Source organism: Chiloscyllium plagiosum, unplaced genomic scaffold, assembly GCF_037043375.1.
Source record: "Chiloscyllium plagiosum isolate Xiang-an unplaced genomic scaffold, Cpla_swu_hap1 HiC_scaffold_47, whole genome shotgun sequence".
Lineage (NCBI taxonomy): Eukaryota > Metazoa > Chordata > Chondrichthyes > Orectolobiformes > Hemiscylliidae > Chiloscyllium > Chiloscyllium plagiosum.
The window spans coordinates 4,634,545-4,651,780 of NW_028270185.1; the positions used below are offsets into that span (position 1 = coordinate 4,634,545).

General features: G+C 43.9%; 1 protein-coding gene across 2 annotated transcripts in view; it reads left to right on the forward strand.

The window, feature by feature from the left end:
* Positions 1-17,236, forward strand: part of clip3 (CAP-GLY domain containing linker protein 3) — a 66,369-nt gene that overhangs the window by 23,885 nt on the left and 25,248 nt on the right. For both annotated transcript variants that reach the window (XM_087984015.1, XM_043680752.2), the window contains exons 4-10: positions 4,370-4,463; positions 5,590-5,751; positions 7,807-7,925; positions 9,055-9,291; positions 10,926-11,061; positions 12,603-12,731; positions 16,707-16,841. In XM_087984015.1, coding sequence (XP_087840141.1) covers positions 4,370-4,463; positions 5,590-5,751; positions 7,807-7,925; positions 9,055-9,291; positions 10,926-11,061; positions 12,603-12,731; positions 16,707-16,841 — 1,012 coding nt within the window. The remainder of the gene's footprint in view (positions 1-4,369; positions 4,464-5,589; positions 5,752-7,806; positions 7,926-9,054; positions 9,292-10,925; positions 11,062-12,602; positions 12,732-16,706; positions 16,842-17,236) is intronic.

The window sequence follows — 17,236 nt, forward strand, 5'->3', positions numbered from 1 at the left end:
GACAAGGCTTTTGCCTGGGGTGGGGAAGTCCAGAACTAAAGGATATAGGTTTAGGGTGAGAGGGGAAAGATATAAAAGGGACCTAAGGGGCAACGTTTTCATGGAGAGGGTGGTGCATGTATGGAATGAGCTGCCAGAGGATGTGGTGGAGGCTGGTACAATTACAGCATTTAAAAACCATCTGGATGGGTAAATGAATAGGAAGGATTTAGAGGGCTATGGGCCAAGTGCTGGCAAATGGGAGTAAATTAGGTTAGGATATCTGGTTGGCATGGATGAGTTGGACCGAAGGATCTGTTTCTGTGCTGTACATCTCTATGATGCTAAATGGATCTTTTTCTGAATGAGAGGCGATTCACAAGGATCCTACCAAAACTCCAACTATTCACAATATATGTTAATGACTTAGATGAGGGAACTAAATGTAATATCCCAACATTTGCAGATAACATAAAGTCAGAGGATGGGCCATCTGTGTGGAGGATGCAGGGATGTTGCAGTGTAGTTTGGACAGACTGAAGGCATGGGCAAATGCATGGCAGATGCAGTATAATGTAGATAAAAGTGAGGTGGCAGCAAAAATAGGAGGGCGGATTATTATTTGAATAGCTGCAATTTGAGAGAGAGGAATGTTCGAAGAGGCATGGATGTGCCCGTTCACCAGTCACTAAGAATAAAAGTGCAGGTGCAACAGGCAGTGGAGAAAGCAAACTATATATTGGCATTCCTTGTGAGAGGATTCAGGTACAGGAACAAGAGTGTCTTGCTACAATTATACAGGGCATTGGTGAGGCCTCACCTGGAACACTGTGTGCAGTTTTGGTTTCCTTACCTGAGGAAGGAGGGAGTGCAGCGAAGGTTTACTAGCCTGATTCCTAGGATGGTAGGGCTGATGTTTAGGATTGTATTCCCAAGACTTTAGAACAATGAGCCGAAACCCTACAGAAATCTATAAAATTTTAAGAGGACTAAACAGGTTAAATGCAGGAAGAATGTTCCTGATAGTGGGGGGAGGCCAGATCTAGAGGTCATACCTTAAGGATAAGGGGTAAACCTTTTAGGACTGAGATAACAAAAACTTACTTCACCCAGAGAGAGGTGAGTTTGTGGGATTCACTGCTGCAGAAGGTAGCTGAGCCCAAAACATTTGTGTTTTCAAGAAGGACGGAGGTATGTCTCTTGTGGCTAAAGGGATCAAAGGATATGAGGGAGGAGGGAAGGATTAGGATATTGAGCTTGATGATCAACCATGATCATGATGAATGGGAGAGCAGTCTCGACGGATCAATAAGCCTGTTTCTGGTCCTGTCTTCTATATTTCTATCTCACTCTCTTCCTCAAGTCCATTCTGTGGTAACAAGTTCTTGTCTAACCATTCTTTGAATAAAGAAATTTTTCCTGACCTCCATTTTGTTACTGCTTTATACTTGAAGGTCCTAGTTTCAGAAGTGGAACCTATTCTCTCTGCATCTTCTCTGGTCCAACACATTTGTAAATTTTTAATACCTGTATGAGGTCTCTTGAAAATCTTCGCTTTCTTCATAAGAGAAAAACTCAGTCTGTTTGGTTATTCCTGATAGCTGTAATCCCTCAAGTCTGGTCCTGGTTAAAACTAGAAACAGTGGAGAAAGTTGAAAAATATCCTTCTTTATGAAATGAATATCAGGGTCCGTCGTCTCCTTCTGTGAATCAGCTACGACTGGGACACCTTTTAACCTGCTTGCTCTAGATTCAGTCCTGGTCCACTCCCACTGATTCCTGCAAACTCAGCAGCCACACGCCTGGAAAAAGTTAAAAATCACACAACAGCTGGTTATAGTCCAACAGGAAAGTACACGTTTTCAGAGCGCTGTTCCTTCATCAGGTTGTGTGATTTTTAACTTTGTCCAGCCCAGTCCAATACCGGCACCTCCACATCACACTCCTGGAAGCCATTGGGTGGCTTCAAGAATAGCAAACCTCTGCTCTTCAGCATTCTGAAAACAGGAACACAACTCGGATTCGGTTCAGATTCCCAATTTCTGCCCAACATCTCCACACCCAGAAAAGCTGGGCCCAAGAGTTGCGCTCTAATTGCAGCCTGGGATTGTCCTTGCCTCTCTGTAGTAGACCCATTGCAGTGGCTTAAAGATAAAGGGGAGGGAGTGATTTTTCCAATGTCCTGTCCAGCATTACTTTTTTTTTACAAAAAGGAGCAATTTAACATTGCATTCTTATCAATATTATTTGTGGGATCTTGCTGTGTGTAAAATGGCTGCCCTGTCGAAAAAAGTCCCCTTGTGCAGTGAACTGCGTTGCCTCGTTTTGCGCGGTGCAGGGAGGTGGATTGTAAATGTACCAGTTTTTGTTTCCCTTGCCAGTTTCATCAAGAATGATTTCTACATTGGAACATGATCACCAGCCTGTGCATTACTGTCATCTTTCTGTCTCAACTATAAAAGAACTCATATAAAAGAACTCCGTTTTGTTATACGAGCGAGCGAAAGAGCCTGTATATGAAGCATTACTGGGGTCAAGGGATGCTTTGAAAGGATGAGCATTGTTGGATGAAAGCTCAGGGGAACATTGATTTTTTTCAGAGCAGTATATTTTCTTAATGTGCAGTCAGTGTTAACACTGTAAGAGTGGACTGTGACTGTATGTTAGTGATTGATTTTACACCAGATGCACTAGTCCCTGGTATAAAAGCTGAGATTATAACTGCTTGTTCAAATAGGAATAGTTAAATATTCAGGTATTCAAAGCTGGAATAAGGCAGGGGGACAACTATTTAACAGTTCCTATTGTCCAAGGTTTGTTCCTTAAGGTTTTTTTTCCCCCCAGACAGACTAATCTTTGGAAAAATATAGGAACAGAAGGTGGCCATTCAGCCCTTTGAAATTGTGGCTGACCTCTATCTCCATCTATCTGCCTTGGTTCAGTAAACGCTAGTCTCCTTTTTTAATAAAACAAATCTATCAGTTTTGATACTTTCATTTAACTCCCTTCCTCACACCAGTTTTATTTTGGTAGAGGGACTTCCAAATTTCCATTGTCACTTGACGAGACTGCAGGGGAATTAGAACATAGAACATAGAACAATAGAATTGTATATAACAGTATGTGTTTGTTGTGTGTAATGTGCTGCTGAGTCTGATGCATCACTTATTGCCATTCCAGCTGATATTCCTCTCAGTCTCGGAACAATGATTTGCCTTATCTCCTACTGCAGCTGAGATGTGCTGACCCAGCACATGCTGACTATACTGGTCTGTATTGCTCAGCTGGCAGTGAATCATCATAGAGTCATACAGCACAGAAACAGACCCTTCGCTTTAACCAGTCCACGCTGACCATAATTTCAAACTAAACATATTCCTACCTACCTACTCCTGGCCCATATTCCTCCAAACCTTTTCTATTTGTGTACTTACCTAAGCATCTTTTAAACATTATAACTGTGCCCACATCCACCACTTTCTCAGGAAGTTCATTCACATGCAAACCCCCTTCTGTGTAAAAAAAATTGCCCCTTGTCTTTGTTAAATCTCTCTCCTCTCACCTTAAAAATATGCCCCTGGTCTTGAAATTCCTCATCCTAGAGAAAAGTCAACTACCATTAATTCTATCTATACCCCTCACGATTTTATAAATCTCTGTAAAGTCACCTTCCAGCCTCCTATACTCCAGTGAAAAACATCCCAGCCTATCCAGCCTTTCTTAATAACTCAAACCTTCCATTTCCGGCAACATCCTGGTAAATCTCTTCTGAACCCTCTCTAGCTTAGGAGAGGGAAAGAAAGCTTGCCTTTATTTAGCACCTTTTATGGTCTCATGACAATGCCAAAGCACTTAACAGTCAATTAAAGAGTTTTTGAAGTGGAGTCATTGCCGTGATGTAGAAAATGCAGCAGCCAATTTGCACACAGCAAGATTCCATAAACAGCTGACTGTATTATTGTTCTATCTGGAGCTAATGTCAAAGTTGATCCCTGATATTATTGAAGGCCAAAGCTATATTGTCTACTTTCACTCCTGTTGATGATTGAGAGACGAGTATTGGCTCAGGGCACTGAGGAGAGATGTGCTGTTTGAAGGAGTTCCATGTTTTACTCTTTATCTCCACCTGAGAGGGGCAGACATCTTAAAGGAAAGCCAGCACCTCTGATAGTGTAGCACTCGCTCACAACTGCGCTGGAGTCTCTGACTTGATGGCCTAGATAATTGATAATGAAACAACTTTACTGTACATTAACCTGTTCTTAACCTTTCACCTTTCCTGCTTTCTAATGTGTGTCAAGCAGATTGGCGTAACACGACTAGGTGATTAAGGGGATTCTTGTTTGTTATGTAACTCTGAGGTCTCCTCTTGCTCTTTCTGTTGATCCAGATTCTCAAGCGAGGTTGCCACGTGAACGATAGGGATGGACTGACCGACATGACTTTATTGCACTACGCCTGCAAGGCAGGAGCCCACGGAGTTGGTAGGTGGATGAACTCTACAGCTGAGGGGGGTCCACAGAGATCTCTGAAAGGAAATGGGGAAAGGCAGCACCCATCTTGTTCCCAAATCTGACATCTATAGCAGGTTAAAAACGAACTTCACTCCCCCAACACCAACACGCCCCTCCCAAAAACACACAGCGAAGGCGTCGTTCTGTGAAATATGGAGTTTGTGTACTTATTATGAATTCCTTAATGAAGCAGAGCCTTAAGGGGTTTGTTGTTGCACTGAGCTGTATCCAATGAAACACCAAAAGGTCCTACTTTTACGAAAAGTTCTGTTGCAGTCCCTTAAAGATAATCTAATTGCTGTGGCATCATTCTCTTGTAAATTCCAGCTCATCCAAAACTCTGAAGGCTAACTCACGCCTTCATTTAAACATCTTCTTTTTGTGTCCACTCACCAAATTGGCTCCTAGTCCAATTTTAATTGAATTTTAAATTCTCATCCTCGTGATCAGCTTGCCTTGGGATCCATGTGCTCCTCCAGTTGCAGCCCCTTGAACATCCCTTAATTGTAATCACTCCACCATTGGTGGCTGTGCTGAGACCCCAAATTATGGAAGCTCCTCCTAAAACTCCTCCACTTACCCCCCCTTTCCTCTCCTTCAATTGAAATCTACTTCAGTGACAGCCCAGATACCTCCCTCACATGCCACATTTTGTTTGACTCCTGTGTGCAGTTTCTTGGGATATTTTATTTTATCACAGGTGCTATGTAAATGAAAGTTGTTGATCATAGAATCCCTACAGTATGGACGCAGGCCATTCAACCCATCAAGTTCACACTGACCCTCCGAAGAGCAGCACACCCAGACCCACCCCATCCTCTCCTTGTAACCCTGTATTTCCCATGGATAACCACCAAGCCTGCACGCTATACCATGGCCAATCCACCCTAAACTGTGCATCTTTGGATTATGGGAGGAAACTGGAGCACCCGGAGGAAACCCACGCAGATACTGGGAGAATGTGCAAACTCCACACAGAGAGTAGCCCAAGGGTGGAATCGAACCCAGATCCCTGGCGATGTGAGGTAGCAGTGCTAACCATTGAGCCACCATACTGCCTGTTGATGGTAAGACCTGTCTCTGTTTCTGTGTCAAGGGGATCCTGTGGCTGCTGTGCGCCTGTGCAACCAGCTGATTTCTTTGGGAGCTGATGTCGGACTCCGCAGTCGCTGGACCAACATGAATGCCCTTCACTACGCCGCTTACTTTGATGTCCCAGAGATAGCCCGGATCCTCCTGAAGGCTCACAAATCGAAAGGTAGGGGATGGGCTTCCAACACTCTACCGGCTTCAGACTTCAGGATACTGCGGGCCTGGGATTCTGTGTCAATCTTTCTCTCTCTGCTTACTGAGAACTGAAACACCACGGCAAACTCTGTGGGTGATGGTTGTTTAGTTGTTACTAATTGGGTTTGAAACCGAAAGGAGAAAGTGAGGTCTGCAGATGCTGGAGATCAAAGCTGAAACTTTATTGCTGGAACAGCACAGCAGGTCAGGCAGCATCCAGGGAACAGGAGATTCGACGTTTCGGGCACATGCCCTTCTTCAGGAATGAGCAGAGAGTGTTCAGCAGGAGAAGATAAAAGGTAGGGAGGAGGGACTTGGAGGAGGGGCGTTGGAAATGTGATAGGTGGAAAGAGGTCAAGGTGAAGGTGATAGGTCGGAGTAGGGTGGAGGCGGAGAGGTCAAGAAGAAGACTGCAGGTCAGGAAGGCGGTGCCGGGCTGGAGGGATTCGGCTGAGACAAGGTGGGGGGAGGGGGGATGAAGAAACTGGTGAAGTCCAAGTTCATCCCCTGTGGTTGGAGGGTTCCCAGTCGGAAGATAAGACGCTCCTCCTCCACCGCCAAACCACAACAACGCGACGGTCGGAGGAGGAGCGTCTTATCTTCCGACTGGGAACCCTCCAACCACAGGGGATGAACTTGGACTTCACCAGTTTCTTCATCCCCCCTCCCCCCACCTTGTCTCAGCCGAATCCCTCCAGCCCGGCACCGCCTTCCTGACCTGCAGTCTTCTTCTTGACCTCTCCGCCTCCACCCTACTCCGACCTATCACCTTCACCTTGACCTCTTTCCACCTATCACATTTCCAACGCCCCTCCTCCAAGTCCCTCCTCCCTACCTTTTATCTTCTCCTGCTGAACACTCTCTGCTCATTCCTGAAGAAGGGCATGTGCCCGAAACGTCGAATCTTCTGTTCCCTAGATGCTGCCTGACCTGCTGTGCTGTTCCAGCAATAAAGTTTCAGCTTTGAAACCGAAAGCCTCAACTCTTTGTCAATCCAAGACTCTGTTTTTGTAGAATAACAGAAACGTGACATGCAGAAAGAGGCTATTCAGCCCTCCAAACCTGTACTGGCTCTTTGAAAGCACATTCGGCAAATAAAGACCCTGTCATTGTCTCCTAGTTTCTGGCACATTTCTTTTGAGAATTATATAATTACTATACAATTTAAAGCAGGGCCTTGGGTAGTATTATAGAACAGAGAGACTTAGGCGGTTCAGGTACATAATTCTTTGAAGTTTGCTTCACACGTAGACAGAATGGTTAAAAAGACATTTAGCATGTTTGCCTTCATCGCTCAGACCACTAAGTATAGGAGTTGAGATGCTATGTTGTGGTTGTATAGGACGTTGGTGAAGCCCCTGCTGGAGTACTGTGTCCGATGCTGGTCCCCTGTGATAGGAAGGATATTATTTAACTGGAGAAGGTTCAAAAGAGATTTACCAGAATGTTGCTGGAAATGAAGGGCTTGAGTTATATGGAGAGGATGGAGTATTGGAAGTTATGGGGTGACCTCTCTCAAGGTTTATAAAATCATGATGAGGTGAATAGCAGGTGTTCTCCAAGGGTAGGGGTTTCAAATCTAAGGGGGATATTTTTAAGGTAAGAGGAGAAAGATTTAGAAAGGACAAGTAATGAGCGACAATTCTTTTATACAGAGAGTGGTACGTGTGCAGTATGACCTACCAGAGAAAGTGGTGGATGTGGGTACAGTTACAGTGTTTAAAAGACATTTGTATAAGTTCGTGAATAAGAAATGTGTGGTGGGATATGGGCAAGCACAGGCAGGTGGGACTAGTTTAGTTTGGGATTATGTTCAGCATGGGCGAGTTGGACTGAAGGGTCTGTTTCTGTGTTGTATGACTCTGTGATATGGCCTATAATATTTCCTTAATGGCTCCTTGCATTTGAGATGTGACCAATGCTCTAAAAGTAGGAACTTTCAATTTCCTGTCTTTTTTTGCAAAGTGTGATCTCTGGACTTGAGGTCTGTTTGCTGAAATATTTGTTCTCTCCTGTGTTTCCACAGTGCTGAACTCCACCTGCAGTGACTTCAATCACGGCACAGCCCTGCACATTGCAGCTTCTAACCTGTGCCTGGGAGCTGTGAAGTGTCTCCTTGAGCATGGGGCTAATCCAGCGGTCAGAGTAAGTGGAGAGCTCTTTGCTCAACTCCAACATTCCCTCCTTCCCTCCTTTCCTGAAGGCCCTGGGTTACACAATGACCGGGGACTGCTGACTTGCACTTCACTGACTGTCCAATCCTCAAGTGAGTATACCCCTCAGATCCTCTAATCTGGCATCCATCCAGCCCATGGCTGACGGATTATGGCAAGTACCATTTTATACCACCCATTTTATTTTAACCCAAAGAATCCTGAATCCCATTGCATTGCCCCCCCAGTTGTTCCCCTGGCTTGTTATGTTGGATTTGTCGGCGTTATTTCACAGTCTCCTTGTATGCAGGAGTAAATCTGCAGAAATTGCTGGAGAAACTCAATGGGTCTGGCAGCATCTGTGGAGAGAGAAGTAGAGTTAATGTTTCAGTGACCCATCTTCAGAACTCAGTCTGCAAAATCTCCTATGAGCCTGCAGGTTGTGCTAAGTTTGAACCCACTGCTTGTATTTTCAGTACAACTTGGTGTTTCACTTGGACCTGGTCAACCTGCTCACTGTCTTTCTGCCCTCAGACACGGCGTGTTTGCCCAGCTCCCTGGGCAGGCCCACGGTGGTTTGGACCTCCCAGGAGATGATATTGCTGTGCTGGTTGTAATGGGCCAGCCGAGAAGCCTCCCCTGCTGTCCATCAAACATATTATTGATGACCATGTTCATGAGGCTCGTCGCCTTGGACGAGATGCAGGGTTGGGGTGAACATGCTTTATGTACAGCATGTTGACCAGCCACACTCAGCAAATCCAATGTAAAGGCAGCTTGAAATCAACTAGAGAGACTGTAGTATAGCTCAGTGTCACTGGGCTAGTAATTCACAATTAGCGGCCTGACTAACATGAGTTCAATTCCAACCACGTCCATTGGAAGAATTCTTTGCTGGGTCACCACCACCTTCCCAAGATCAGGGGGATGAACAGGAAAGGTTGGTCTAGCAATGTCCACATTCCATGAGGGTGGAAAATGTGCCCCTTGGCTGTTGTAATGTTTTTGCTTGGGTTGCTTTCCCGGTCCTCGCCTTGTTGACCTCACAATAGTAAGAACTGTACTCCTACGTCTCTATTCTTTTGAATGTTTAGACTTCTCGTTCTTTTCTAACCGAACAGAATCGGAAAGGACAGGTTCCCGCGGATGTGGTCCCAGACCCGATGGACATGACGCTGGACAAAGCTGAGGCTGCCATGGTTGCCAAAGAACTGAAGCAGCTGCTGCTCGATGCGGTACCTTTGAGCTGTAACCTTCCCAAGGTCACCTTACCAAACTATGACAACATCCCTGGGAACCTGATGCTCACCTCATTGGGTCTCAAACTCGGGGACAGAGTCATCGTAGATACAGACAAGGTTAGGAGATACTTTTGCAGAGTCCGAAGCTCATTGTAATGAGCTCTCCAACATCTGCTTTATAAATTGGAAGTTTTGTGACGTTGCTGTGGCTTTAAAGGCCATATTGTCCTGGTCTCTTTTGAAGAGAGGTAGCAAGCAGCTTGAGAGGCCTTGGGTTTTTTTTAATGCAGACTGAATGGGTGTGGCCAGCTCTCTCACATCAGGATTTCTGGGTTTTGGTTTATTTCAGTAACATCTGAAACTACTGGAATGTCAACAGTGTTGGGAGCTTCAATGAATGCCTCCTGTCTGCTACTCTCTCTCTGAATTTTCTCTTGGAAGTTTTTCCCTCCTGGATTGGAGAACTTCATGTGAGACTTTCTGTCGAATTTTCCTTTATTCCAAGGGGAGTGTTTATGGGATGTTACTGAATTGGAACAGTTAATTAGTAACAGTTACAGTATCTACTATTCTGTTAAGTTTTCCAATAGACTTAAGTTATTCTAAATTCTCTTTCTTTGATTTTTTTTTGTAACTGCAGTGTTTAAATAAATTGTGTTTTGTTTAACATCGAAGAGTTTGACCAGTACATCTGAAACAGGTACTTGATATTTGCCTTTAGAATAAAAAGAGTTAGAATCTAGGCTACCTTCTTAAGATGTTTTGAGGGGGGTCTGGTCTGGTTCTCAACAGTCTGGTAGACAAGGAATGGTTTTTACCTTGAGAGAGCTAGGTATCCAGAAAGTGGGGAGAGGTCAACAAACCGTGTGTAATTGTATATTAGAGTGAATTATGGTCTCATGTGGTGCAGAGATATTGTTCCTACCTCAGGACTAGGAGCCCCATGTTCAACAGGGGAGGTGATGGTCTAGTGGTATTATTGCTGGACTGTTAATCCAGAGACCCAGGGAACATTCTGGGGAGCCCGGTTTGAATCCAGCTACAGCACATGGTGGAATTAGAACTCAATGAAAAAAACATCTGGAATTAAGAGTAAATTGATGACCACAAATCCATTGTCGATTGTCAGGAAACACTCAGCTGGTTCACTAATGTTCCTTACCTGGTCTCATCTACATGTGGTTCCAGACCCACAGCAAAGTGGTTGACTCTTAATTGTCATCTGGGCAATTAGGGATGGGTAATAAACGCTGACATAGCCAGTGATGTCCTCCCTCCATGAATGAAGAAAGTTCCATTTGCTCAGAGGTGTATAATAGTGGCTCGGAACAGTTTAGTTAGAAAATATCGAAGATGAATGAATTGGCAAAGGCTTTGAGAGAGAAGGAGATCTTGGGTTTGGCTCATCTCTTGTAAAGCATCCCCAAGTACCTAGCAAATGTTTGTGGTTCATTTTTCTGTGCACCATAAATACAGAAACTATTCTGAGTCCAGCAAAATTCCTCAAGACCAATGATTGGTCAATCTGGGTTTTTGGTCAAGGGAGGAGTTTTGACCTTGCAGTGAGAGCTGTACCACACATTGTGGTCTGGGTCACATTCTCAAATTCTAGGGTAGGGTTTGATCACAGAACGTCTTTGTTCAAAAAGGGAGAGGGTTTTGGATTGGGCCAAGGTGAATTTGTCATCTCACCTCAAGCTGTGTGTCTCCTGGAGATTGAAACCTTTGATTTGTTTCTCCACTTGTTCTAGGCTGGAACGCTGCGATTTTGTGGCACCACCGAGTTTGCCAGTGGACAGTGGGTTGGCGTCGAGCTAGATGAGCCCGAAGGGAAGAATGATGGCAGTGTTGGAGGAATAAGCTATTTCATTTGCCCTCCGAAACATGGTGAGGGATAGCTTGTTCACTGAGGTTGTCCTGTAGCTGAGGGATTGTTCCTAGAGTCAGAGTCATACAGCATGGAAACAGACTCTTTGAAAACAGACCAGTCCATGCCAAACATAATCCTAAACTAAACTAGTCCCACCTTCATGCTCCTGGTCCATATCCCTCCAAATCTTTCCCTATTCATGAACTTATCTGAGTGTCTTTTAAACGTTGTAATTGTACCCATATCCACCACTTCCTCAGAAAGGTCATTCCACATGTGAACCATCCTCTATGTAAAAAATGTGCACCACATGTCTTTTTTAAATCTCTCTCCTCTCACCTTAAAAATGTGCCTCCTAGTCTTGAAATCCTCCACCCTAGGAAAAAGACACCTATCATTTACCCTATCTGTGCCACTCATGATTTTATAAATTTCTGTAAGTCACCTCTCAACCTCTTACGCTGCAGTGAAAAGAGTCCCAGCCTATCCAGCCTTTTAGTTGTTTTAGCCTTCTAAGAGATCCTCCTTCATTCTTTTAAACTCCTGTAGCTGAGGGATTGTTCCTAGAGTCCTAATCAATCCAGTCTGTCTTTGTACATCAGTCCTGCCGTCCCAGCAATAAGTCTACATCACACTCCCTCCATCGCCAGGATATCCTTCCTGAGATAAAGAGATCAAAATTGCACATAATACTCCAAATATGGTCTCACCATGGCCCCTATAACACAGCAACAAAACAACCCTGTGCCTGTAATTGAATCCTCTTGCTTTGAAGGCTAGCATCCCATTTGGCTTGCTCACTGCTTGCTGTACCTGCAATGCCTACTATCAGTGATTGATGTGTAAGGGCACCCAGTTCTTATTGCACCTCTCCCTTTCCCAATCTGCCACCATTCAGATAACAATCTGCTTCCCTGCTTTTGCTACCAAAATGGATAACCTCACATTTACATACATTATACTTTATCTGCCATGTATTTGCCCACTCAGTCAAGTTGTCTAGATCACACTGAAGCAACCCTGCATCCTCCCCACAGCTCACTCTTCCACCCAACTGTATGTTGGCTGCAAACTTGGAGATATTGCCTTTGGTTCTCTAATCTCAGTCATTAATGTAGATTGTGAATAGCTAGGGTCCGTGCAACGTGCGTTCTGCTGGTACCCTGCTAGTCACTGCCTGCTCTCAGAAAATGACATGTTCCTAATCTTTGTTTTCTTGTTTGCCAGCCAATTCTCTCTCCATGTCAGCACACTGTCCCTAATCCCTGAATGCTTAATTTCACTCGCTAATCTCATACTTGGGACTTTATTGCAAGCCTTTGGAAAGTTCAAATAAACCACATCCACTGGCTCCCCCTTAACAACCTGACTAGTTACATCCTTGAAAAATTCCATGAGATTGGTGAACCATGATTTCCCTTTTGTAAATCCAAGCTGTCTGCATCCAATCCTGTCACTGATTTTCAAGTACTTTGCTGTTAAATCTCTTATAATGGATTCTAATGTTTTCCCCATGCCTGATGTCAGGCTAACTTGGTTGTTGTGCTTTGTTTTCCAGGTTATTTTTCTCCAGTGTCTAAAATCAGTAAAGCTCCCGATCAGACCCCGTCTTCTGTAACCTCGACACCTAAAACTCCCAGAATGGATTTCTCTCGAATGACAGGGAAGATGAAGAAAGATAAAAAAGGTGTGTGTGTCTCAAATTGTATTTCCCGCTGTCCATTGAATATATATACAACTTTCACCCTTGGTGTATACAGAGGAACCTCATTTATCTGAATATCAATTATCCAAATCTTGGATTATCTGAAGAAGATCTCAAGGTCCCAATAGAAACTTTACATCGAAGAGATGTTTCCAACACTGATCACACCTTTTGTTTAGATGATTAAAAATGAACTCGGCTTACTGAAATGCTGCCAAGAACAACCATTGATGGGAGCCCTGGCACTGTATCTAAATGACTGATCTCCTGCCCCCTCTCTCTCTCTCTCTCCCCCTACGCTTTCCTTGGGGTTTTAAACCCTGATTCCCCAGATAATCTCTCCAATGTTGGCCTGTACAGGGCAAAGGTGGATCTTGTCAAAAGGTTGGTATGTGTGTGTGTGTGTGTGTGTGTCATCCCCCCCCCCCCGCCCCCAAAGGCAGCAGCAGTCTTGTGGGTGTCCAGTCTGGCTGTCTCAGAGGTGAGGGAGGGAGCAGGGTGGGTGGGGACGGGGACAGAGTTGGATGGGGGCGGGGGGGCTGTGTTGGATGGGGTTTCAGGGCAGCCGGGGATGCAGGCTGGGGGCTGATGGAGGGTTGGTGTTATGTAGTTATTCACATTAATCAGTTTGTATTCAGGAGAATCCCACAAATTGCAGTGAGTTGAAAGGCCAGTTAGCCTAATGAAAATAGTAAATGCTGAGAAAAACAGAGATAACTTTGGAACTCTGATATCTGGACTCTGTCTCCACAGATGCTGCCAAACCTGCTGAGTTTCTCCAGTATTTTCTGTCTTTTATTTCAGACTTGCAGCATCTGCAGTATTTTGCTACTATTTGCTTGTTTTGTGCTGTGAAGTTTGACCCCCTACCCCAGTTAACTCCCCTTTCTTTCAATGCTGGGGGGCCATCATCCTCATTTAAAGCAATCACCAATGAATAACTGTAACACAGTGACATTATCATTCTCTGGTAGAGGTCAGCTTTCTGCTCAGTGGTTAGCACTGCTGCCTCACAGTGCCAGGGATCCCAGTTCGATTTCACCCTTAGATGACTGTTTGTGTGAAGTTTGCACATTCTCCCAGTGTCTGTGTGGGTTTGCTCCGGTTTCCTCCCACAAGCTAAAGATGTGCAAGGTTAGGATGGATTGGCGATGGGAAATGTAGTGTTACTGGGAAAGGGTGAAAGGGTGAGTCTGGGTGAGATGCTGTTCAGAGGGTCAGTGTGGACTCGATGGGCTGAATAGCCTGCTTCCACACTGTAGGGATTCTAAGTACAGAACAACCTCAGTTATCCATGCATGAATTATCCGAATTTCGAATTATCCGAACAAGATCTCAAGCTCCCATAAATGCTTCCTTTGTTTACGATCAGACCAGTTATCTGAACAATAAGTTTTTTCTGAACAAAATACTGCCCACCTGTCTTATTTGGATAATTGAGGTTGTTCTGTAATAATGTTTCCTTGGTTAGTACCTTTGGCCCTCAGATTAAGGAGTCAGCTGAGGGACAACCCCTGTGACAATGCAGCACTCTCCCAGTACTCCATAGGGAGTGTCCATTCGAGGGGGTGCAGTGATCCATTGAGACATAACTGGGCCAGAATTGGACCTTTGCCAAGTTCCAATAAATCATCTGTTACTTTATCATAGAATCCCTACACTGTGGAAACAGGCCGTTCGGCCCAACAAGTCCACGCCAGCCCTCCAAAGAGTAACCCAACCAGACCCATTCTCCTACCCTATTATCATACATTTACCCCTGACTAATGCACCTAACCCACCCATCCCTGAACACGATGAGCAATTTAGCACGACCAATTCACCTAAGCTGCACATCTTTGGATTGTGGGAGGAAACCGGAGCACCCGGAGGGAACACACACAGACACAGGGAGAATGTGCAAACTCCACACAGACAGTCACTGAGGTTGGAATCGAACCCGACTCCCTAGCCACTATGAGTCAGCAGTGCTAACCACTGAGTCACCGTTTATCTTGCAGATCAACTTGGGCTTAAACATTTTGTGACCATGGTTCGTGAAAGCCAGTGGGAATGTGTTGCAAGAAACATGACCTTACCAGCAGTGCCTAGCATCATTTAAAGTTTCCAATGTATATTGAGTAGTTACAATGAGTGGGCAGTAATAGACACCCAGTGGAGTGTTCACACATATAGAAGCTCCATTTTGATATATTTTGCTGTAATGTAGGTTAATTTGTTAACATGAAAAGCTTATGCCTGAAACGTTGACTCTTGTGCTCCTCGGATGCTGCCTGACCCGCTGTGCTTTTCTAGTGCCACACTTTTCAATCCAAATAAAATGAATTAGTGTCACAGCCTGTACAATATAATGGAACTGTACGAATGGTTATAAAGCATTGATGTTTATTAAGGGTTCATGTGCTGTGGTGTGATTTTGTCACTTTACAGGCACAGTATAAGTGATAACTTTCCATTAATACATGCCTAAATTTAAATCCATCTGAACATACAGGTTTGAGCAAATATTCTTTGTGTGAAATTGTTACAACTGTCATTCATTTATTAAGGGAATATAGACTCCATTACATACAAAAAAAAATTAGGAGCAGGAGTAGGCCATTCTGCCCTTAAGCCTACTGAATAAGATGGTAACTGATTGGCTTGTGTTATGAATTCCCCACTCGCATCTCTGCCCTGATAACATGGGTTTATGTTCAGCAAGGAGATCAGTCTATTTCCACGTCAGAAATATGCAATGACCCTGCCTGTGAAGCAGAGAGTTTCAAACTCGCGCACCCCTCTGAGAGAAGGAAAACTCTCTTCATCTCTGCCCCAAAAAGGTGACCTCCAATTTTCCTTATGCTATGATCCCAGCTGATGTCATCACTGGACAAGTCAGATCCCAAAGTGAAATCTGGCTTGATTAATCATATTCTGTTTTAGTTTTTATTCACTGAAGGCAGTGTTTCACTAAAACATAAACATGCAATGCAGCAGATTTGGTTTTGAATGGAAGTTTCCTTCACAAAAAAATGAAGCGAGAATAAACCACCGATTTACATAAAACACAAATTGGAAGATTTTTCAATTCTGGGTCTTAAAGAGTTTGATAACCTCTTCCATGATCATTAATACAGTTGAGCTCAGACTTTCTCAGCTTCAAATGACCCTTCCAGGGTTCTGGTCTGGAACTCTCAAGCTAAAACCCATACACTGAGGAAATCTATTTTCTGTTTCGAACTAATTCCTTTCTCTAGGAGAAACTGTTTTGTATATCTAACCTCAGCTAGGACTTATTCAAATTGAAACAAAATGGCTGTCCACTCTCTGGGGATTTCTCCTCGACAAAAAAGCTCAATTTTTCTAAACCAAAAGAAGGCTAATGTTTGTCAATGTTTGCTTCCTCTGATCATAAAACTCTCACAATACAAACAAATTACCATTATCACTCCAGGAGCCATCTCACTCTCATATTAGTTACAAAAACCAGTTTTAGAAAAGCTAACAAATTAATTATTTAACCACTTCATACACACAGACCAAAATAATTCATCAGTTCAAATCCACAATGTAAAATAGACTATTATATATCATATGCTTTACATCATATTGACTACCTTCAGTTTTTCTAAGTGCCCAACAATGACTTCCTTAATGTCTGTCAATTAAATCATTAAGTCCTAGTCAAGACAGAGAGTTGAATAAAATCATCATCGACTCACTCAGCAATTCGAAGCCTTTCAACCAACTGAAAATTATTCCAGCAACTTATGGTGCTAATTATGTGAAAGGTTGGCTGTGTAAGTGTCTCTTTATTAGTCAATCACACCCTAATATCCTGTTGTGGTATATTTTTCATAGATTTCTGGTTCCAAAGATTTAGGCCCCATCATAATGACAGATAATTGATCTCACCCAGGCTGGTATCTACATTGCCATCACCCCCAGTTTATCCCTCTCCCTCTCTCTTCTCAGCCTTGAGAAGGAAGTCCTTGTCAGTGGGAAGCCTTGATCGAGAAGGTGTGAAGATCGAGATTGGAGACCAAGTGTTGGTTGCGGGTCAGAAACCAGGAATAATTCGGTATTACGGTAAAACAGACTTTGCTCCAGGTGAGTGAAGTCATTAAGAGATATTCAGAGTGTCTTGTGGGCTTTCAATCGTGGGGACATCGCACTTAGAAGCACGAGTAGAGCATCTGGTGCTTTAAGCCTGTTCCACCATTCAATAAGACCATTGTTGATCTGAATGTGGTGTCAGCTCATCTTCCCGTATGTGCCCCACAAGACTTCCCTCCCTTTGTTGATCAGAAATGTGTCTAAATCAGCCTTGAATAAATTCAATGACAGCACCTCCACAGCTGGTGAATTCCACAGACTCATGACTTTCTGAGAGAAATTTCTAATTTTACCTGGCCTCCATTTTATTCTTAAACTGTGTGCTTGTTCTCGTTTGCCTAATAAGAAAAACAGCTTTCACTCTGTTCAGTCCCTTCGGGATCTTTATA